This window comes from Chenopodium quinoa, unplaced genomic scaffold (genome assembly GCF_001683475.1).
Source record: "Chenopodium quinoa cultivar QQ74 unplaced genomic scaffold, ASM168347v1, whole genome shotgun sequence".
Taxonomy (NCBI): domain Eukaryota; kingdom Viridiplantae; phylum Streptophyta; class Magnoliopsida; order Caryophyllales; family Amaranthaceae; genus Chenopodium; species Chenopodium quinoa.
Window position 1 is genome coordinate 409,423 of NW_018742966.1, and position 22,008 is coordinate 431,430.

General features: G+C 32.8%; 2 protein-coding genes across 2 annotated transcripts; one reads left to right on the top strand and one right to left on the bottom strand.

Annotated features, from left to right (window-relative positions):
• Positions 1–10,155: 10,155 nt before the first annotated feature.
• On the top strand, positions 10,156–12,269 carry LOC110728948 (auxin-induced protein 22D-like). The gene is made up of 2 exons (XM_021908617.1): positions 10,156–11,334; positions 11,460–12,269. The coding sequence occupies exons 1-2, from the start codon at positions 11,114–11,116 to the stop codon at positions 11,833–11,835; spliced, it is 597 nt and encodes a 198-aa protein (XP_021764309.1). The 5' UTR covers positions 10,156–11,113; the 3' UTR covers positions 11,836–12,269.
• A 1,954-nt stretch (positions 12,270–14,223) lies between these two features.
• LOC110728949 (protein OSB2, chloroplastic-like) lies at positions 14,224–20,720 on the bottom strand. The gene is made up of 5 exons (XM_021908618.1): positions 20,230–20,720; positions 18,030–18,168; positions 17,854–17,938; positions 17,641–17,747; positions 14,224–14,729 (listed from the first exon to the last, which is right to left on the bottom strand). Exons 1-5 carry the CDS (start codon positions 20,583–20,585, stop codon positions 14,553–14,555), a joined length of 864 nt encoding a protein of 287 aa, XP_021764310.1. The 5' UTR covers positions 20,586–20,720; the 3' UTR covers positions 14,224–14,552.
• Between the last annotated feature and the right edge of the window lie 1,288 nt (positions 20,721–22,008).

Here is a 22,008-nt window from a genome sequence, read left to right on the forward strand (position 1 = left end):
CCCGAATGTAACCCAACCTGTTATTAACCCGACTTAAACCCGACCCAATCCCGATACGAAGTATGACCCGATGTGACCCGACTCAAGCATGACCCTACTCAAATCTGACCCGCATATATAGGTTATGGAATTAATTTGAATTGACGGGACCCGAGTTGACCCGACCCACTCTTACCTGACCCAAACCACCCCATTTACCCGAATTGACAGCCCTATTTCAGATCATTAAATTAATGTCATAATTCATAGGGTTTTATTGGAGGATTTTAGAGGAGTGGCGCTGCCACTGAATAAGGCTACCTCAGTTGGCTAGCTGCGGTTGTTTTTTTTTTTGTTTTTGTTTTTTTAGTGTGCTTTGTTTTTCTTTGTTTAGAAGCTTGCCACTCTCCTTCACACACAAAAAAAAGTCATGATTCAAATCTTTATTTATGTTTAATTTTGGTGTGATAACATGTAATATGACAATAGATAAATGGCTAACATTTTACAATGAATTTTGAGTTAAGGGTTCAAATCTTGTATAATCCATGCATGCTTTTTAACAAATGAAATAAAACATTCGATTAAATGAGGAGATCGAGTGTCATGTGACACATAAACTTTTTTAGGAACTCTTTTACCGTACGTAGTATATAAAACTCAACCTAGGCCACAAGCATCATCCCCGCCCCCTTTTTTGTAAATATAGTTTTATCGTTGATTATTTAATCTTTATGTGGCGGTTTTTTCATATTCTCCATAACTTGGTAGTTTTAATGAATATATCTCATTGTTATGATGTTCAACTTTCTTCTCCTTAATTCCTTACTATTTTTCAAAGAAAATTATAAAACTATTTAAAAATAAATTAATTGTAGCCCGATTTTACTTTATGTAATCCTTGCATTGCATGGGTCACAATGTTAATTAAATATATAAATTTCATTTTAAAATACAAATATACAAGTATAATAGAGTATTCTACATTTTTTGGTGGCAAATTTAATAGAAAATTAAAATTAATTGATGTACAAAATAATAATAAAAAATATATTTAAAAAACCGAAAAGGATATCCAATGGGATTCAAATAGGGGCTCAATAGGAGAGAATGTTGTTAAAAGAGACCCTTATTTGATGAAATAGTAAAAATGAGAGCAATTGTAGGTTAAATTTGTAGATTTTTTTTACAAGATTTGTTAATGTTTTTAATCAAATTTTCCTTTATAAAATAATAGTGAATTAATGGGTGGTGTGCTTCGAAATTATTTTTTGGTCCAGACTCATAGAGTATCTCACCAATGGACTTTTGAGTCAATCTCTAAAAGTAAGATAATTAAATCGAATTGAGTATTACACTTACCATTCATCATTATTGGAGATGAAATTTGCAAAAGATTTTTGAGACCTAAATTGAATCTCACCAATAAAAATGGTCTAATATTCCGTTATAATAAGTACACTCCGTATTTCACATTACAGAGGCTGACCAATTATGTCATAAGCCTGCTACATTGCACAATATAACAACATCTACATCTCTTTTTATACGAGTGCAAAAATAAAATAAAATAAAAAAGAATGATTTTATAAAAAATGTCTCACTTGTCAGAAAATTATTTATTTGATCGATATTTCTTGCAAAAGAGATTACAATTTACTCGTATTAAATTATTTAGGGAGGCAAATGTAATGATTTTACAGTTTTTTAGATGTGTGAACACATCAAATTAAAGTGGAAACAGCCGAGCTAGATTAATTAATTACTAAATAAATAAATAGATAATTAGTTAATTAAGTAATTAATATATTGTTAAAAGAATAAAGATATTGCGGCCAGAGATTCCATCATTGCACAAACAATGCTGTTGGTTGACGGTGCAATTTATAGTTGGTAGTTGCGTTCGTTAATGATACTGCCTCTTATTTTATTTATTTTTTTAATTTTTTGGTCAATGGCTCACTATTATATTATATACTTCTGCCAAGTATTTATATTTATAAATTTTATTTATATGCATGGTTTTACAAAAGAGGAAACTAATTCCATACCTGTGCACTCCTCTTCTAATTCTCAAAATGCATGTTAGAGTTATTAATTTAGTGATGAGAGAGGGAAGGATAATTCAAATGGTTAGAGTTTTCCTTTTGCTCCATAAGATCATGTGATCGATTTCTCCTTTATATTTGTGGCTCTCTAAAAACCAAAAAATAATTTAGTGATGAATTAGGCAAATTGGATTATTTTGATATAGCTAATATTAAAAAGTTTTTTTCAACAATAATAGGTTAAATTGAGCAACAAAACAATTAAGCTATGTTGAGAAAATGATCAACAAGCTAAGAATAAATTAAGTTTGACAAATAAACAATAATGATCGAGTTACTTTTCAGCAAAAATATGTTTTCTCCTCTTGACATACTGAATAAAGTATCATATTGTATAAGATGATAATAATCAAAGATGAATACACTATGCAACTTGTTCATAATCAAAGATGATTAAATTAAATTAGCTAGACTAAATCTTTGGAGGATGAAATAAGCAATTTTTGCTTTTTAAAAATGATAACATAAGCAACATGAGATTGTCTTTAGATTGCAAGATGCTACCACCAATGCCTTTCTCAAATCATGTTATATAGTAGTACAATTTGATTATATCAAAAGCCCAATATAACATAAGAAAATGAAATAGAAGTACTATATATCTATGATATAAATGTAAGTTACATTGAACATCTCAATGACATAACAAATGACCAATCAAAGTCCATGACACGTGGTGGTTGGCCATGCATATATAAAGACCATAGCATAGCTTAGGGATACATGAATGGCTAATAAGGCCATATAACATAATATACCATCAATAATCCATCTTTTTCATTAGATAAAAATAAAAACATTGTTAGGGCCTTCCCATATGGGCTGTGGGCCTATGACCCATAATTTTCTTCAAAGAGTCCAAGAACTTGTTGGGCCCACTATCCCACGTGTGGAAAGTTCCCACATCTCACTTTCATCATTTATTACTCCACACGTACGTGGTGTTGTTTACAACAACACTGACATTGATGGTCGATCAGCATGGATCATCTTATTCACTTTGGTTTTTATATTATGGAAAATATACTATTTTAAAAAATGGACTTCTACACTACGTACCCTGTACACTACATTTCTCGTTTTTTTTTTTTAAATTACATTATTACTTTCGACTGAGTTAATCTATAAAAAAATTTGGTTCGATAAGGCCCTTTTCTTTTACCTGCTATCAAAATAAAAATATCTAAAAATCACTTTATATGAAGGTTCAAATCGAACAAAAAGGCCAAAGGTGTAGTACATGATGGGTTAGTCTTTTTGTACATGTATATGGACATGAGATAGAAAAGAGAATAAAAAAAGTACTCCGTAACTGAAATACATATTAAAAGAGGTTTCAAACTAACTTAAAAAAAGCCCTAAACAGATATTTGAGTAAGGGGGAGAAAGTAGTAATGTAACATACGAGTATTTTACTTTTGTTCAGTTTTATTAGTAACAGTTTAACCAAAAACGCTCATACAACAATGTTTATTACGGAGTACAATAGTGTTTATTACAGAGAAGTTACTATCTAAAAAGGCTAGCCTGCCTGCCCTCCAATATATAGCCTTTTATTTAGTTTAAATTTCTGAACATGGTTTGTCTCAACTTTTTAGCTCCATTCAACTATGATTGAGCATAAAATACAGACAAGTCTTGGCTTTTTGCTTCCAATAAGAATAAGGAATAGCTTTAATCCTTTTTTTTACCAAAAAGTGGCTTTCAAATTATGTACTTTAGTCCTTCTCATTGCGGTCTTTATTTCCATTAAGTTTTGTAGGCCTTTAATTTATTGAATAGATTTATCACATATTACCCAAATACTAATGGATAATGTGATTGTCACTACATATATTACCCTGTTTTTGGACACATATGCATGTGTTTTAGTGCCTCGATACAACCTTATACAAGAAGATCTATCTAACATTCTAACAATTTTGTGTTATTTATTTACATTTTTAAGTCGATAACTAAATAACTGATGTGCAAACATTAACTTGCAAAAATATGATTATGGAGATAATAATTTCGAATACTATTAAATTGGTCATTTTTTTTTGTTAACCTAATGTCTATGTATGAATAGTTTGGTTGAAAACATTACTCTAAAACTTGAACAATGCTTGAATCGGAAAAAAGAGTGAAATAGTTTCATTATGGTAAATAAGGGGTTAATTTTACAAGAAAAAAATTACAAATAGATATAATAAGGACACCATCCTACTCCATTACTTACAATGCAGGTTTGTGCACCTACTTCAAAAGCCGAACATAATTATAAATTTCTATTATTATTATTATTATTATTATTATTATTATTATTATTATTATTATTATTATTTTATTATTATTTATTATTATTATTGTGGAACTATGAACATTTCATGTATTAAAATCTATCAACCTTGTCTAAAATGTGTCTTATATGAAACATGAATTTAATTCACTTTGTTGCTTGCAAGTCGTGACATATGGGGTACTACAAGTATAAGCTTTTTAATTTTCAGTTTTCACAACTGCAAAACGTGTATGTACATGATCATCTTGGGTACGAATGAGTAGTTACTCTCATTAGCACCAAATTTATTCCCTAGCAAGATCAAGAACATACATGTGCTAATGTAGTATACAGTGCATTACATATTAAATTTCCCTTTCACATAAATGTACTCGTTAATTCCCCCTAAAAGTAAACCCTAGTACAATATACAAAGTAAAAACCAGGGCCGTAGAAGGGGGAGTGCCCTTGCACAGGGCCCCCAATTTTTTGAGGGCCCATTTTTCCCCTATTTTTTTTAAAAATAAAAGATATATTAGCAAAAGTCTTGTTGCTAACGCCCTACGTTTAGCATATTAACATTTTCCAATTCCCACACTATTTTTCCTCTCTTAATTCAAGTTACAAAATTAAATTCTACAACTTTCTATATTCTTCCATCAATTTAAATTAGTATTAACATAATAATTACCTGAATACAATTTCATGGAAAATGGTATTGTCTATTTCTCTGTTTAAGAATTCTCAATACTAAAAAAAAATTCAACCAAACTCAAACGATTCTTCAACCGTAATATTGGCAATGAGCAATTTTTTATTTTCCAAGATTATTTTTATTGGAAGGTTATACTTCAATTCGTGTGTGTATATATATATATGGGTTATATACTTATCTTCAACCATCTAATTCTCAAATCATACATAATTAAACAAAAAATGAATTGGGAATTAAATACATAACTCTTTTTTTTGAGAAAATTAAATACATAACTCTTGTGGTCAAATCAGTCGTATTGCTTTGTGAATTATTGATTAAATGATTCCTCCTTTTGCCAACCTGCATTTGATTTAAGGTAATTTTTTTTTATGTTTTTTAATTTTATTTTAATTTCTTTAATTTTTCTAGTTTTGATAATGTCAATTAATTTATTTAATTATTATGTCTAAATGTATTAGTTTTAAATTAATGGTGTAATTGTTGTCACTAAAGGTTTTTTTTTTTGTACTTTTTTGTATTTGTGAAAGTTGAAATCTTTAAAACCTAATTAAAATGACGAGAATTAAAATAAGTACAATATAGGGAAATTTGATTTCGGGTAATCAAATATATAATTGTTATACAAAAGAAATTTCATTTGTAATTTATAGGAAAGTTGTGTGTTGCTTGTATTAAAAATAAAATTATTAAGGCCCCATTTTAATATTAGAACAGGGCCCCTAAAATCATTGCTACGGCCCTGGTAAAAACAATACAATAAAATCCATATTAGGTGTGATAAATGTGTTTATTACTTTATTAAGTATTAAAGTTATTATAATATGACTATTCAAAAAAAAAGTTAATATAATATTTGCTCTAAAAAACCAAATTATAAGGTGTAATACAAAAACAAATTGCAATTTCTCTATTTGTTTTTTTTTTTTTTTGATGTTCTAGAAGCATTGAGGGCATGGACATAGGGATTTGATTCAAGCAGTAAATTCCATTTACTTTTCCCCAATTTATGTCCTTGTTTTTGCTTACTTGTCTCCATTTTCATAGCACGTCTTTAGACCTCTTTTTTTCAAGTCAAAAATTACCTTCTCTCTCATTTTGTCTTCCTTATTTTGCGTAATTTTCTTTGTAACGTTTTTTCTTCTCTTTTTGTTGGGCCCTAAGATAATGTCTCACTTCCATTAGAACTATGACCAAATTCAGTTTTTGATAGGTCATAGGTGCATGCATAATCGTTACTATATGTCGTTTTTTAAGCATAATTGCTACTATATGATTCTCTTTATCCTAAAAAAATCACATTATAAAATAAGCATTCATAAGTTATGAAAATATTTAAAAATTTTGTTTGTTATATTTATCATATTGTAAAAGGCTTTAATGTTTTCAATTGTATGTCAATACACTTTTCTTCACACATGTATTCAGCACACTCGAATATATGAAGTGTAATAGAATTAACAATTATTCTTTATCCTTCGTATTATGTAAAACTACACTCCAAATTAAATTTAACCAAAAAATCACTATTGATCAAAGTACTTCAGTGTAAATCATATATTCATATATATATATATATATATATATATATATATATATATATATATATATATATATATATATATCAAACATTATTAATGCAACTTCATTTTACTAGCTCAAAGCTAATATTAATAATCATACGTACCAAAACTATAATAGAGTACCTTATTACTCAAATATCCACATGTTATGTCTAGATCTTCATGTTACTAATTAAATTAACAAAAAAAATGTTTAATCAGAAAATTAGAAAGAGAAAATAATCATTTTTACGGTTGGATTTACGGAATAGAAGATGGGTCCAAAAAGGACGTACGGTCAAGACGAGGGTGATGGCAGGCTTTTGGGAACATTAGCAATAATATTGAAAGAAACTTTAGGGAACATCATATTATGCTTCCAAAACTATGTGGGGGCTCCATTTTTGGTGGGAATTTAAATATAAAGTACCATTGACATTAAAAAAAAAAATTGCACTTTGAATTTTCAAAAATTCTTGCAGTATTTAATCAAATCAATATCAGAATTATAAAGAACAAATGTAGTTGAGCAATAATGTTTTTTTACATAAGAAATTGAATATGTAAATAAAATTGAGAGCATATAATCTTTGCAAAAAATCATGTGTAATGATCTGAATTTTGTAACTTTTAATGTAGTCTAATTTGATTTGATCTTTTTTTGTTAGTCTAATTTGACTGAATATTTGTTTTATTTGAGTGTTGATACATAAACACGTCATAAGTGGAGTAATATATATACAATCGTCATGCTAAAATATAAGGAAAACCCTAAATTGATAATTAATTTAATCTTAATCTAAATTTCAATCACCTAGCATTATATTATTCATAAAAAAAAATTCACAAAATATTTTATGTTTCAACAAAAAAATATAATTACCCCTTTGTACTAAAAAAAATGTGCCTATATTTTCCCTTTTATAAAACTATAAATATAAAAACATTGCTTTCAATACAATCAAAGATAAGTATGGGATTTGAATTAAAAAGAAAATATATAAGTATGGGAAAATAAAGGCCAAAAACTTAATAATAATAATAATAATAATAATAATAATAATAATATAAAAAAAAAAAAAGTGGACCTCAATTGTTTTGTGGTTTTAGTTTTAGCACCATAGAATAAGATTTTATATATTCAGCATTTTTCTTTTTCTTTTTGAGTATAAAAATATTCATGAAATATTAATAAGACATATCTTTTGAAGTCTAAGACAATGACACCTCAAACATGTCCGATCAATTACAATTGCTTATCTAATCTTCTTTAGCCCATGTTTACATATCTATTTATGAATGTGCACAAGCCCTATGTGGGTAACACCCCTAAAAGTTGTGTTAGGATTATAATAGACAATCTTGGTTTGCATCTGCTTGCCTTTTCTTGGTCTCCCATACCAACTTGTACGTTGCTCCATTTTTTTGAATTTAAAGTTGCTTCCATATGAACATTTGGTGGAATTTCCATATTACTATTACGTACGGATTAATTAGAGATGACTTTGTTGACTTGTATGTACTAGAATCGATCTACTTTTTTTGCGTGATTAAGATTGTCGTTACAAAATTTTTAAGGTTTTCGAGAATCAACTTTAACCAATACTTATCTAGAATATTAGCCCAATTATAAAACAATCTAAGTGGATCATTCATTATTAAACGCTTCCAACCATTTTTGTGTCAGAACCCTTTCTCCGATCTCCCGTTTATAAGTTTAAATAATTCACAATGATCATTCGGTTACATATGAAAGAGGTTTTCGTCCTCGTCTCATTCAACGTAAGGATACAAAAAGTTGGGCACCATGCATGAGTAGCGAAACTACATAATAGTAAGTACATGTCAATGTGTCACGATATTTCGTAATCAAGTAGTAAATGGTACGTCGCTGGCAAGGTGGAACATGTCTCATGACTCTCATCCTCAAGTTTGAACTTGTACAGATATTGTGAGAAATATCTGCCAAAAAACATCACAGCCAAAAATAAGAGATCACAGCTAATTATGTGTAACCCCAAACCATATTTTTTTTGTCCCTAGGAAAATTCATTTTAATTAAATTAATCACCAATCTTCTTGATAAGATTTTAATTTTTACATATTTGACAAAAAAATAAAGTATTAATCATCCTTATCTTGATAATTATAAGATTTTGTTGCTGGGAAATCAAATATATGTATGGCAGGAAAACTTAGGATCAATAAATGTGATGCTTTCTGCTTCTTCAGCAATAAGAATAAGACTTATTAGTATTATTAAATTTTATTCCACTTGCAATTAATTAATAATTAAGAATATTAAGCAAAATCTTAAGGTAAAGATTAGCAACTTGCTAATCTGGGACAACAAAACTGATTTTGATGGAAGAATTTCCAGCTACAATCCTGGATGATAATCTTTAATGTACGTATCTTCTTCGTCGAATCAATGAAAAGAACCATTTACGCGCTTTTTAGCCACAAATCAATCTGAAAATCTGGGTAGAGAAACTTCAACATCAAGATATAATTAGCAAAAGGATGTTGAAAGAAGGGTAGTTGCCCGTGAAAATCTCAGCATTTGTTGTGACAAGTACCAGCAATAATCATATAAGAAAAATGTAGTGGCAAATCTTTATTAGTAGAAAATGTGCACAATAGTTGATTTTCAGGGATTTATTACATTGCAGCCTGATCTAGGACCACAACAGATTGATCACATATGAACAAGATTCACTAAAATAAAATTTTGGAAACTACTAAAAAATCACAACTTTTTGGAAAGTTTTCACAGTTTTAGCCAATGAAAAAGTCGTTTCATGTTAATAATTAAGTCCGGTAGGGTCTTGTTCAGGTAACGAGTAACGTAATTTGGTAATCAGTTCGGTTTAAGTCTATTTGTAATTTAACTATTTAAAACACAGGAGTAACTAAAATCAGCTCGTTCAGGTCGGTTCAAAATCAGATTATATACCATCATGTCAAGCCCAATAGTCACACCCTTAGGAGTGATAGTTTATCAGCTCAACTGCTCAACTACATAATCTAAAATCCAAGATTTACAATAATTATATATAGTAAGAGTATCAGATTCCGAAAATGACATGTCGAGTTCTAGCTTGGTCCAACGAAGAACATCGTTACAGGCCTTGCAGGATATGACAGTTGAATATGTTAAGAACTAGAGCAGTTACTAAAATATCAGTAAGTTATAACTAGTTATGAGTCATATATACAACTTCCACTAGGAAAGAAAAGGGGATTATGCAGATGAAACTTCCTATATCAAATAATTATCTCAAAACTTGTAATAGTTAATTGAAGGCACCTGAAACTGAAAATCTAGCAAATTTAGCAGAATGAAACATGAGAAAGTTCGTAGGAACCTTCTTTATACATTTGGCTAATAATTAACGAAATCGATTGAATTCAAAAAGATGTTCAACAAAAGGGTGCTAAGCAAATTTGACTGGAATTCACCCAGAAACAGGAATAAAAACACAGGTTCAATGAGTTAAATAACAGGCTAACATATAACAGTAGAATATGATGATAATAATTGAGACTGCAATAATAAGTCAAAGTCTAAAATGTCTGATGAGTTAGCAAACTGCAATAAATTAGGGTATCACCTAAACTGAAACCCCACATGTCAAGGGCAAAACAAGAAAAATCAATAATCAATAGTATTACCCAAAGAAGAGGTCCCTTAATATAAACATAACCTCTAAACCACATGGTCATGCTCTCAACATTGGTATGCAATTGCAACATCCATCATCATCCATGTGGGGACTTTGATCACATGGTGAGCAAGGTCTCGGTGTCTCTCTCCTCGTGATCCAACGGCTCTAAAATCTAATCAAGGATCCATATCGCCCGTTGATTCGAAACTGGGTCCACAGTCTTCTAGACTAATTGGATTGTTCTTTGTCCCTCCACTGTCTCCTCACCACAATGCAATATCCCAACACCCATTAGCTGTTTTATATTGTGCCCATAAACAAAGGTAAACACAAAAGAAGACCCTTAACCATAAACTAAACCCCACAGGACTAAAGATCATATAACACTGCTTGTGCTTTGGGTTTGGGTCATCCATCTAAGGGTCTTCCCCACCGACCCTTGTGATCAGACGGTCCACACGAGGCGCGTGGCCCCGGATTAGCTTTTCTAGTGTGGATGGCTAAATAAATAATTCCCCTTAGAAAGCAGAATAAATTCCGACTTAGATGTGTGTTTTATTCTGTCTCCCTTGCCTAATCAATCTCTTTTATATAATAGTATTCCTCCTCTTCCTATCTCCTCATCACAACTCAGCACATATTTCATTCTCTCAAGCTTTGAAATAGCCTAAAGGAGTTTTCTTCTCTGATCATTAGCAACTGTCATATTCATATTGATCAAACAGTTCATCAACCAACAAACCAAACTCGGAGTCTTTCGTTTCTCTAACAAGGATTGATCTGATTTTAGTTCTAAGAATATCATCGATCAAGAAACAATGGCAAGGTCTGAGACATACGAAAATGACCTCCATCTCGAAGCAACTGAGCTCAGGTTAGGATTACCAGGGAGCAAAGAGCCTGAAAATCAATCTAACTCTAATAATGTGGCTAGAAGTATCAAGAGATCATCACCTGATCAACTTCCTGCGGATTCCTCTTCAACAAACAATTCTAGTGTTTCTGATGCTAGAAATGAAGATTGCCCCCCTCCTTCCAAGTAAGTTCTGATTCATAAATCACACCTAAAAAAAAATAACAAAATGCAGACTAATAATCAATCAAACAATAATAATAACACGAAATGAATCGAAAACTAAACGTGTTTCATCATAAAATTTGCAGGGCACAAATTGTTGGATGGCCACCAATCCGTTCATACAGAAAGAACACCCTTCAGACCAAGAAAAGCGAGTCTGATGCATCCGGGATGTTTGTGAAAGTAAGCATGGACGGAGCTCCATACCTGAGGAAGATTGACCTGAAGATGTACCAGAGTTATCCAGAGCTGTTAAAGGCTATGGAAAGTATGTTCAAGATCTGTATCGGACAATATTCTGAAAGAGACGGATATAATGGATCTGATGTAGCACCCACCTACGAAGACAAGGACGGTGACTGGATGCTGGTTGGAGATGTACCATGGGAGATGTTCATCACCTCCTGCAAAAGGCTTCGGATCATGAAGTCTTCAGAAGCGAAGGGACTTGGATGTCTATAAAAAAAAACAAATACATGAGCAGATTATCAATCTTTAAAACTCACAACATATAGAATCAGCAGATTATCAAACAAACAAAAAAAAAGCTTCTGCTCGAGGTTTTTTTTTTTTTACTTTGTGTCTTTCTGAAAGAGAGGCTTAGGAACACATACAGGGAATTGTCAGATCAGATTTTTCTTCTTTTTTTTTTCTTCCCTTTTTTTTTTCATTTTGTTTTCTATTTTGGTTTCTTGTGACCTTCTTGGATGGTTTTGAGTTTCATTCTGGTTTTGCAGCAACAAACTGATAACAAAAGTCAAAACCTGTACTGTTTTTTATACTTTGGATATATATGTATTTGCCTAAGATTCAATTGTACAAATGCAAGAAATATAGATATGACAGAAAAAAGCCAAAAGTAACAATGACATTGTTGACATGATATATACTCTTTATGTTCTAAAGTGTTCCTCCATTTCCTATAGCAATACTTGCATTTCAGAATTCAGATATCCTCAGAATTTACTTTCTTTGATTTTCGTAGAAACAAAATTATTTCAACAAATTAAGATCCAGCACCTGAAAAGTTTAGACTTTCTAATATTAAAAAGCAACCATGTCATGAACATCATCTCACAGAAAAAGGAAACATGAGATTGAAGAAAATTTAGCTAAATTTGGCCACAACACAGATATATTTGGAAGTCGGAAACAAATCCATAGAATCATATCCCCAATGTTCATTGAGTTCAGACATCTGTAGAGGCAAGGGTTTTTTGAATTAATCATAGTAAAAATCGTAGTCTAAGTTACACAGACTCTTCATTCCAAAGTAGAGTGTCTAGTTCTAAGTTCTTTCTACTTCACCCCCTGAGTGTAACATGACACTAGGATCACTTCAATTAGACCAGAACATCAGAAGTAAGAATGAGAAAGCCTTAGCAACAGATGTTTATTACCTGCATCTGTACAAATCTACTGTTCAGTTCTTGTTTCAAGTCCAAGTAGCACATATCACACTTATCTCAGACTACATTTAGTCATACTAAAGAGCCCCTAGAACTATACACTATTAGAAAGAAGCTAGATGAAGGTTCATGCAGTCATCTATTCAACCAAATTGCTACTGATAAGCAGAAGCAGGAAGTTCCGTCACAGACGTAGCAAGGGACTAGCCGTAGCACTTGCCATTATTATCCTATGTCTTCAATATAAAAGAGGTATCATCATAAAAGAGGTATCATCATTATTCCAATATTAAGAAATTGCTGGCGCTGCCATTGCCACAACGTACTGTAAGAAAAAGTATCAAACATGACCTAAAGAGACAATATTCAAACTGCCCTAAACTGTAACATAAAATGTCATCATAAAGTTCATGGACCGTATAGTGGATTTACGATCAGTTATCATAACTAAATCCCAGTTACATGAAATCGTTACAGAGGATAATTTGCTAAACTAGCGTAATTTATGATCAAACCAGACTAAGTTCATTACACTCACTGCTAAAAGATTTTGTAGCCATTTCCACCATTAACTTACTTGTTATCCATGTGCAGTGCAAAAAATAGGCAGGAACATTGCAAGTTGTACGGTGACATATTACTTCATTAACACAAAATGACTTCAACTGCAAATCAAAACTAGATCTGAAAATAATTAAGAGTGATTATAGGGTTGACCCTTCTTAAAAGGTACTTTGTTCACAAGGAAGCCAACACTAATCCTTCAAACATTGATGATAAAGTATAATGAAGAAAAGTACAGTGTATGTGAATGTGAGATTAGTTGGTCAAACTACCCTTAAAGCTTAGGGACGCACAACAGGGCTTTATAAAACCATTAAAAGCTAACTGAAAACCAAACTGTCAGTACATCGACCCGACCTTAGACAGATTCAGTGGCTCACCATAAATACAAGGGTTTGATTATTGCCAGACGAAAGTAACAGACAAAGAGATCCAGTTATCCGCAGTTACACTCATTTCTGGGCAAAAATTTAGTGTGACCAACTGATTTCCCCCCTTCTTTGTTAAGTAGGTTCAAGTCACTAAGAAACACAGCTCAGAAGTCAGAAAAGCATGTCGAACGCTAAGCTATGACAGACCAGAGAATTACTCTCCTACTTAATAAAGAAGGCTTTAAGGGAAATAGAGGATCAACCATGTCATTAGAACAACCAAAGAAACAAATCACTGTCTCGGTAATTAAACCAGTAAAACTATGAATAGGAAAAATGAAATCATATCCTGAAAAAAGGGTGAGTAGAAAAATGTCATTGAGGGTTTATATTCTTTACCATTTAGACATGTTAGCATCCTGCCAACAATATACAATATTATCATGTGATATTATTTGGGTATCCATCAACTTTTGACAGCAACTTGATCTTCCACAATGTTTGTATTCAACCAAAAGTCAAGTGAAAAAAAAAATACTGGTATTAAATGCTGCACAAAATTCATCACAACTCAACAAGATTTTTTTCAGAATAGATTAGTGATAACAAGTTCACATAAAGATAGACTCCGGGCAAAATGTACATTACACTAAAAGGCTACGAAAAAAAAAAAAAAAAACACACACACACACACACTAATACCATAACATACTGTACAATAGAAAGGTGCTAAGCTCAAAGTTCATAAATCAACCTACAAAGGGGCAGAAATGGACAATAAATGAGCATGTAATTATACAGAAGTGATCCAATAGCAGCAAAGATGTCACAGCATCTAGTAACCACCATTGAAATAACTGGAAAAACTTGAGTCTTCCTGCTTTTGAAAAGATTGCATTCTCGAATCCAATATTTCCAATTGAGATTTCACCCATGGAGGATTATACCTGGCATCCACCCACAGAGCTTCGCCAGTGTCTTTGTGCTTGAAATCAGGATATTTGGGAGTTTTCTGCATAACAGATATCAGCAGCAACAAGTGAGGAATTGAACAAATCCAAATTAAACCAGCACCATCCCAACAAGGGCAGAATCCATATAGGCAGGAATTAAATGACTAAACCTTCTACTAGCTGAAACTATCACGGAAATAATCCAAGAGACCCATAAAGAAAACTTTCAACAAAACAGAACACTAAACAAAAGTGCACGGTGGACAATCCAGAAATGTAAAATGACAAAATTGATACTTGTATATTACTAAAACAATGTACTCACTGAACTACTGCAGTGTCTAAGATAAGTTAGATAACGTCCAACTAAATTGGAAACAAACTGATTCAGTAATGTAAATATAAACTCAAAACTGTTTATTTTTTAAAAAGACCATCACACTTAAGTATCATAAAAATTTCTTATACTTTGTAGTTCAATATAATTATAAAGGGAAGGCTTTCATCATTAAGAGCTTAACATTGCAAATGCCAATGAATCTAAAATTAGCTTCAGTAAAATCAATATTGAAAGTTACATAACTTGCACCCCTGAGACCTTGTTAAGGGTTTACACATTTTGTCAAAATGATTTTTTTGGAAAGAACCTTAAGCTCCAAAAACAAACACACACACACACACCCAAAAAAAAAAAAGGCACTCAGAGAATGGACAATAACATGAGCCATGAATCTCAGATGAGGTGTTAGCAACGTGAGGCTCGTCATGATCGTGTAATCCAACATCCAGCACTTTGTTCATTCACTTTAATATAAAAAAAAGTCCAAAAAAGTTACATTAATTTCTGATAAGCTCCAATAAGCCCGGGTATGAACCATCAAAGTTCAATTCACAACTAAATAATTTTTGAAAAAATTCACACAAGTTCCAATAACTTCACTTAATTTACAAAATTTCAGATAATGGTTTTTCAAGAAATGGAACAAAATTACAAAACCCAAGTTACAGAAGATTTAGTGGAGAATTAGCAGTTTAGCACTCCATTGGTGAGACCCTGCCACAAGTTATATACATAGGATAATTACCTTTTCAAGAAATCAATATGTACACTATGAATTTCAAGTAATATCAAGTTTTCATGCAAGGAATATCACAATGAATAGTGAAGCATATTACCCATGCTGCAAAACCAAGTCAGCACCCAAATAACACCTGAAATCGGGAGGATTGCAGATTTGCACTCACTATAGATTATAGAATCCCAAATAGCAATCAAAGCTACAAATTTATTCATGGTGAATCCAATTTCGAAGGCTATAACTCACACTTGTCATGCCCTTTTAAAAGTTGAAGAAAAATTCACAAATCTGGGTAAAGGGTCTTAATGCCACCTAAGGTCAAAAGATGGGCATGAGAAAAATAGATGACCTAAACTGCCTTCTATAAAGTTAATTTCGTACTTCTTAAGTTTTGAATCACGTCTTTATATGTTAAGATGCAATGGACTTTCTCCTAAAGTGAGTATCCCCTAATGGTCAGGATAATCATAGATGGCCTTAAACATACATCATTAAACCCATATCACTATTGTCCAGTAACACTGCTACAAACTGAAGGGGGAAAACATAATTCACAAATTTCACTAAGTATTTAAGAACAATAGAAGACCCTTGAGGTATCAAATGGCTCTGTTAGGCATTAGCAATCACGAATTCGAGATAACAAACGGCAGTCCTACAGATTGCCGGTGGCTCTACCCCTCTAGTAGCCATCAAACCAATAGATTAGTCTTTACACAGATCCCCCCCCCAAACCGCCCCTCCTCTTTCCCCTCTGCCATCCCCCTCCTTCTGAACAGCTAACTCAATACTCAGGAGACCCTAAAAGTTGTTCCCAAGTGGAGCTTGACAAAGATTCCCAAAGTTGGTGAAGTGACCATATGACCCTAGATGACATCAAGCAAGCAATTAACCAAGGAAAAGTCTATTTTATGGAGTAAAACCAATCACCATTTTGGACATGTCAGCGCTTCCAACGAAATCTTGATAAAAACCTACGTATATTAATAACAAGCTTTCACTGAAGGCCCCACATGCCTATCAAAACCACAACAAGACACCACATCCAATATAGCACTTTGTGAAGCTATCCTACAGAAATAGCCCACACCCACGAGACGCTCAAGATGCTAATCGTATATTTTAGAAAAAAATTAAAGAGCAGGCACCATGTGTTGCTTAAGCCCCTGTCATGGCAACTCAAAGCCACCTTAGGAAAGGTGACTTAAAACACTGGTCCTTACACCCCAACCAGCAAAAGCACCCGCACTGCAACTCAATGCCTATGAGACTTTGAAGATCCTAGTGTCAATTCAGATGCTCAAATGTATGCAATAATTATTGTGACTATTTCGGGGATTCTCTCAATAGAACTTTAGGAAAAAGACTATCAAGTCAGCAATGAGAAAATGAACATCACTAGTCATAAAATCGGCTTAAACGGAGCCTAACTTAAAAGGCTACAATGCAAAACATATGTGGTCCTTTAATAAGCACTAAGGTGATTATTTTCAATAATAATTTGCCTATTCGAGTTTTTGTTGGAAGGAAGACACTAAAATTGCTAACTACATCAGTAAACCACATTCCAAAACCACTCCCAAAATTGGATCAAAGATGAATCAAAAAGCTCAGAGTGCACACATAAGAGATATTTTTGCACAGAAATGCAAGTTCTCATTCAGAAATCAAAAACTATGCTTTTAGAGTCATGTTAATGGCTCTCTTAACTCATGCCTTTATACCACCACCATATGTTCACAATAGGAATTTAGAGGCAAGGTTTTAGAAGATTTGAACTCATTTCTCTAAGGCCTTTCCAATATAATACTCCCTCTCTGTCCTTAAGAGCGTTCATATTTGACCTAGCAATGAAAGCAACCAGAAAACAACACATAGCTCAATGGACTACCTTATTCTTCCTATTGTCCCACCATTCTGTTGGATTGGCAAAAAATGCTTGCCATAGCTCTTGAGTGGAAAGCTTATTAGTTGAAGCAGAGTTGTCAAACTTCCCAACTGTAGGGAAAAAATAAAATAAAATATCATGTCAGCTGAAACATTCAAAATAAAAAAGATAATTCCAAAATCATGCCCATGCAACTGTGCTAAATAAATTAATCACCTGTTGTTGAACCAGGGCTGCCATCATATAAGACCACTGGAGAAGAAGAGTTCCTTTCAACAAAGTTTAGTTGCTGAACAACTACCTGAGAATCATAAATTATGAGTCTGCATATTAGAAAACCATATACAAAGCTATGAAGCAAGGTGCAAGAATTATAATCATACATAACTAACCTTGTAGTAAGTCTGTTGTTTCCCATCTTCACTTTCAACAGTATCTGACACCAGACGGCCAGAGACATATATCTGCTGACCTTTCTCCAAATGCTGATGAGCTACATGTGCCAGATCTTCCCAAAATGTCAAATTGATCCTACAACACAAGTACAATTGACTTACTTCATCAGTCAAAAAAGAGACTAATACTTTTACCACAAAAGGTTTTAGTTTGCATTTGACGAATCAAACCAATCAATGCCTTAATCCCATGAGTGGGATTAAATCAAATCAAATGCTGAACATACAATTCACTTTTCCATTTACCCAAAGTGTAGTCTTTTATAAGGGTCTTGGTTCTGGCAAGAGGTGCAAGAAGTATTTTTGACATGCAATCAATGGCAAACTACACAGTACACATAGCTGAATTTTGGCAGTAACTAAGACAAAAAGTAGCTAATGCAAATTTCTAGCTGAAACACGCATATTTTACTAAAAGATTTTAAATAAAGAAAAGGGTAATCATCAGAAACACAAAGTCCCCTAAGAGAGTACAAGTATACAACGAATCATTAAACAACCTGGAAATTATTGAGTCAGTGCAACCAATAACATCCCTAGTTTACTTTACTACACAAACTGAAAGTAATCTTCAGAATCCAATTGCATTTGACAAAGATGGACAATGAATTAGCCAAATCCCATGTCAACCCAAAAGCTCTTAGCTATTAGCTGGAGAGTTTAGCCACACTTATAAATCTAACTCTCTTTACATATCTAGAGCACCCATTAGTGTGCGCATGGAAATCCCAGAAATCTCTCTCTGACATGTGTGTTCCTCTAAATCTCCATGAGCCTTTATATTTTGCTCTGAACTCACAGCAATACTCAGAACCTCCAAAGTGCCAACTTTACTCTCAACTCCTATCGCTTTTCATATTGCAAGGGTATTCTATTGATGGAGCAATGCAGCAAACAATTATACTGGCATAGTACCCCTACTGTGACCAACTAAGCCCCATCAGATCATAGCATGCCTACATCAGTAACCTTGACTTGAAGGGAGACATGATCTCAAGAATCCAAGAGAAACATGAGTGCAATCTTGAGGATAATTTCATCACCCGATTGGTAGGCGGGAATAGTGATGACTTAATATAGTACAGTGTTTATAAAGGAAGTTACATGCAAATGCCAATGTCAACATCCCCAAACAAAGAGTGTTTGTTCCTAAATTCCCATTACCATTCAATCCCATTTTTGAAGTGGTAAGACATTGTGATGGGAGTATATAAAGAAATTAATATGTTTGGAGCTGGACAAGCACTGCCATGGATATGAGCAAGGGACTATGCTTAAAAAGCTTCATATAAATTCAAGCATTCTTTAAACAAATAAAATAAAAAAATAAAATGCAAACACATTGGAATTCAAACATAGATTTGCCTTACCTACAATTACAGCTGCCAAAGCTATTGCTTTTATACATGACAAATCAACCGAAATATCCAAACCTTCTTTTCCCTTGTTACATGAATACTATTTCCGTTTTATCACGTCTAGATAATTCTATTCAAAATCTAGAGAAGTCGCACAATCCATGTCCATAACCACTATACTCTACGAATGCCAATTTGACCCATTAAGTCACCAACATCTCTTCTCCAACTACTGTCACCAACACCTCATATCCGGCTCCCAAAGGTTCCATAAAGAAATACTCAAACTCTAATAAGCACCAAGCATTTCATTTGAAAATTTATAAGTGTCTATGGTAATTACACTCTTTATTCTCAACAAAGTATTCCTACAAAAAAATTTGGTCCCTTCAAATTACACCCTAAATATAACATAAATTGAAAGGGCCAAAATCAAAGTCATGTCTAAATCTCAAAACCTTTAGGAACTAAACACCAACTACAAACACATTCTCAATTTAGTTGTTCCCTCACACAAATACACAATCTGTCTAGTGACTCTTGTCCCGGCATTAAATATACACAACAACGGAATCATACGAATTTCGATCACATGCTCAATCAAGTATAAACAATTCCCAAATTCCAGCACTATCCCAATTGCCCACTGACCATAAATACACCAAATTACAAGAACTCAACGGCTATCATTAGAGCAATACAATAAAATTCATTAAACCAAACCATATAATAAGCAAATTGAAATAATAATCAAACAAAGATGCGAAATTTAAAAGTACCAACTAGTATCAGTGGGAGATTTCCGAACAGCAAGACGGGTAGAAGCAACAACTTTGCCAGAGCTAAGTTGATTAAATTGAACAGGCAATGCAACAATGCCAATAAGTTGAACAGAATTACAGAGTTCTTTCTTCCACTGAATGTCCGAGGGTCGTGGGTATGTTCCAGAAGACTCGTAGGAGTCTCGGTTGTCCAATGAACATCGCGGCAATGTCTTGCACACCAAGTGTTTGATATTTTGCCTCAGAGAAAATGAGATAATTGAAGGGGTTAATGGAGATGAACATGAAATGGGTATTAGGGTTTTCAAAGGATTTTGAAGTTTGCAACACAAAGTTGTTGTTAATGTTGCCATTTTTGTGTTGAATATTTGGCTTTCTGTGTTTTTTTGTGTTTGTCTCGGCGCCAAAGCTTGGGGACGATTGTTTCCTTCAATGCCGTATAGGCGGTATTTGTGGGATTTTTGTGATTGTGAAAGCGATTATTTATTTATAAGCCCTTTCCCTATATAATGTTATCAAAAGATTTAATTTCCAAATTGCGGTCATTTTTTCATAAATTCCCTAAATTCAGTCCACGTAAGCAAGTGGAAAATAAACCGTTATTTTTTTATTGGTGAAGAGAGAAGTCGCTACTTGATGTGGCGGTTTTTAGAAATAGAAATCGATACTTCAGGTAGCGGGTAGCGCTTTCTACTACGATTCAAAAAAACGAAATAGAGCTAGCAACACGAATTTTTATCAACAAACAAAAAAGTAAAATAAAAAATACATAAATTACTCCAAGATTGAATATTTAGGAGAAACAAAACAGAGCCAAATTAACTCCCAACCAAACAGAATTTAAAAAAAACAAAATTAAAACTAGTTAATTTGATTAGATAGATAAAAATTGGATTTTGATTTTACTCCGAATAGTGGACACCCCTATCAAGCGCAACTCTTAACAGTGACGGAATCAGGTAGATCTCTACTAGGAAGTTGAACTCTATGTGCACCCAAGTGAATACAAAAGGTGTTGCTTTTCACCTTTTGAGACCTCCTAGATTTTTTTTGTTCTTAGTAAACTTAGAAAGACAAACCCTAATTTTCTAGTGAAAAACTTAAAAAGATAAACCCTAACTAAGGTGTCGTTTGGTTCACAAGGGAATTAGAATTTCCCATGAATTGCAAATATATGGGAATTTAATTCCTATAATCAAATTCATGGGATTTTCCAAAAATTGTTTGGTTAACAATGAGGAAAGTTACTTCCCAAGGGAATTTCTACTTACCTAGGGGGGTTAGGTAAGTGAATTCCTACATTTTGTAGGAACTCAAAATTCCTAAGAAGTTCCACTTCCCCCATATCACCAAATTTTTGCCAACCAAACAACATATAAAATCTGTAATTCCTAGGAAGTTTCAATTCCCATGTTTTATTATGTCAACCAAACAAGCCCTAAGACTCTAAGAGGTCCCAAAATGAACAAAAAAAAAGCTACATTGGGTGCACCTACCTCTATGACACCCAGGGGAATACAAAAGTTGTTCATTGTTATCAAATTGGAAAAATCCATCCACTATCTAGTACAATAGTACCCACAATAACAAGGTATACATGTTTAGCGTCCCAATTGGTATAAGGTTATAAGCTAATAGCTTTCATGCCCAAGGTTGGGATTCTTATCAGCTATCACTAAAGTTTAGTTAAGAGATAGATAATCTTGTACTTGTGTATACACGCATCCTAAGTGCGAAACGTAACGTTAAGCTTTATGCCTCCTCCCTACTCTTTTC